General features: G+C 37.9%; 1 protein-coding gene across 3 annotated transcripts; it reads right to left on the bottom strand.

Moving 5' to 3' along the window:
* Nucleotides 1–1,246, bottom strand: LOC111785724 (VAN3-binding protein-like; the record flags this gene model as incomplete). 3 transcript variants are annotated; one of them, XM_023666107.1, is given in 3 exon segments in its annotated part: nt 1–224; nt 313–748; nt 1,232–1,246. In XM_023666107.1, coding segments are annotated over 2 exon segments (488 nt in total), but the record flags the coding sequence as incomplete, so codon positions are not given.
* Between the last annotated feature and the right edge of the window lie 38 nt (nt 1,247–1,284).

The following is a 1,284-nucleotide window of genomic DNA, read 5'->3' as shown; positions in this document are numbered from 1 at the left end:
CCCATTCTTGAATCAGAGCCACCAGTGTTCTCTGCTGCTACCACAGCAGCCAAGGCTGCAGCAAGTGCAGCCACAGATAAAGCAGAATGAACACGAGCATTTTCAATTCTTGCTCTATCCTTCTTTTTGTCAACACTATTACCACCCTCCTTGTGGTGAAAATGAAACCATTTTCCCAATGATCCCATCCTCCAAGCATGGACAGAACTCATAATCTTTCCTGGCTGCACAAAACAAATAGAACAAACACTCAATAAATATTGGCCAAAACACAAATCCAGAGCTGAAAAATATTTATAATCTTCGACTTACAAGTTGTGGGGGTTCAATGACCTCAGGAATTGCGATGGGGCTCCTCTCAATGTAAAGCTGCTTCTGCTTTTGAGCAAGAGCTTTTGTAATCTCAGAAGCTGATAGACTCCAAGACCTGGCCAAGAACTCCATGGGTTCCTGTGGAGTTTGAGGCTGAGGAATTGAAGGCAAAGATGACACAATTTTCATCTCCTCGTCTTCCTCCGTATTCCTTAGCCCAAGAATTGAGCTATATTTCCAACTTGAACAGTAATCCTTTTCCATTTTCCCCCAAAATCCTTCCCACAAGAGTACAATCAAAAACCCTGTTTTGGAAAACAAAAAAAATGTCTCTTCGAAGAACAACTATCTCAGCGGCATTTTCACAAACACCTTATATACCCAAAGACAACCAGACAAGAAGAGATTCAGCTGCACATTCCAACAGCCTCGTGCTCTGAACCACCACAAAATCAGGTCGGGTTCAGCCAAAAGCAATCAGAAAGAAACAAAGAAAGAGATTGAAATTCACGGAGATCGAAATGGAGAAAAATATTAAATTAAGAACACCATGCAAAAGCTTCGTCCTGAATCGAGGGGGGCTGCTTCTTAACACTCAGGCAAGCAGGGGATTCTTCAATTTGAAAATTGGGAACAGACCCAGATGATTATTTATTTATGAATGGAACATTTTTGGGCAATTGATTTATAATATTATTGAATTTGTATTGAGGAATAAAGTTAAGGCGCCTTCATCAATGACTTTCATTGCTCTTTTGACCATTGATGTGTATAATCTTTTCATTCAATTTTTTTAGTTTCCACTTTATGACACTTTTTATTTTATTTTCTCAATAAATGTTGTACTATATCATAGACTTAATAATTGAAGATTTTCAACAAAAAAAAAAACCCCATTGGGCCACTTGCATGTTCGTACCTTGTTGAGTTTCCATGCAAAAAAAAAAAAAAAAAAAAAAAAAAAAAAAAAAA

This window comes from Cucurbita pepo, unplaced genomic scaffold (assembly GCF_002806865.2).
Source record: "Cucurbita pepo subsp. pepo cultivar mu-cu-16 unplaced genomic scaffold, ASM280686v2 Cp4.1_scaffold000675, whole genome shotgun sequence".
Classification (NCBI taxonomy): domain Eukaryota; kingdom Viridiplantae; phylum Streptophyta; class Magnoliopsida; order Cucurbitales; family Cucurbitaceae; genus Cucurbita; species Cucurbita pepo.
Note: the sequence above shows the minus strand (reverse complement) of the source record. Positions and strands in the feature narration are given on the sequence as shown.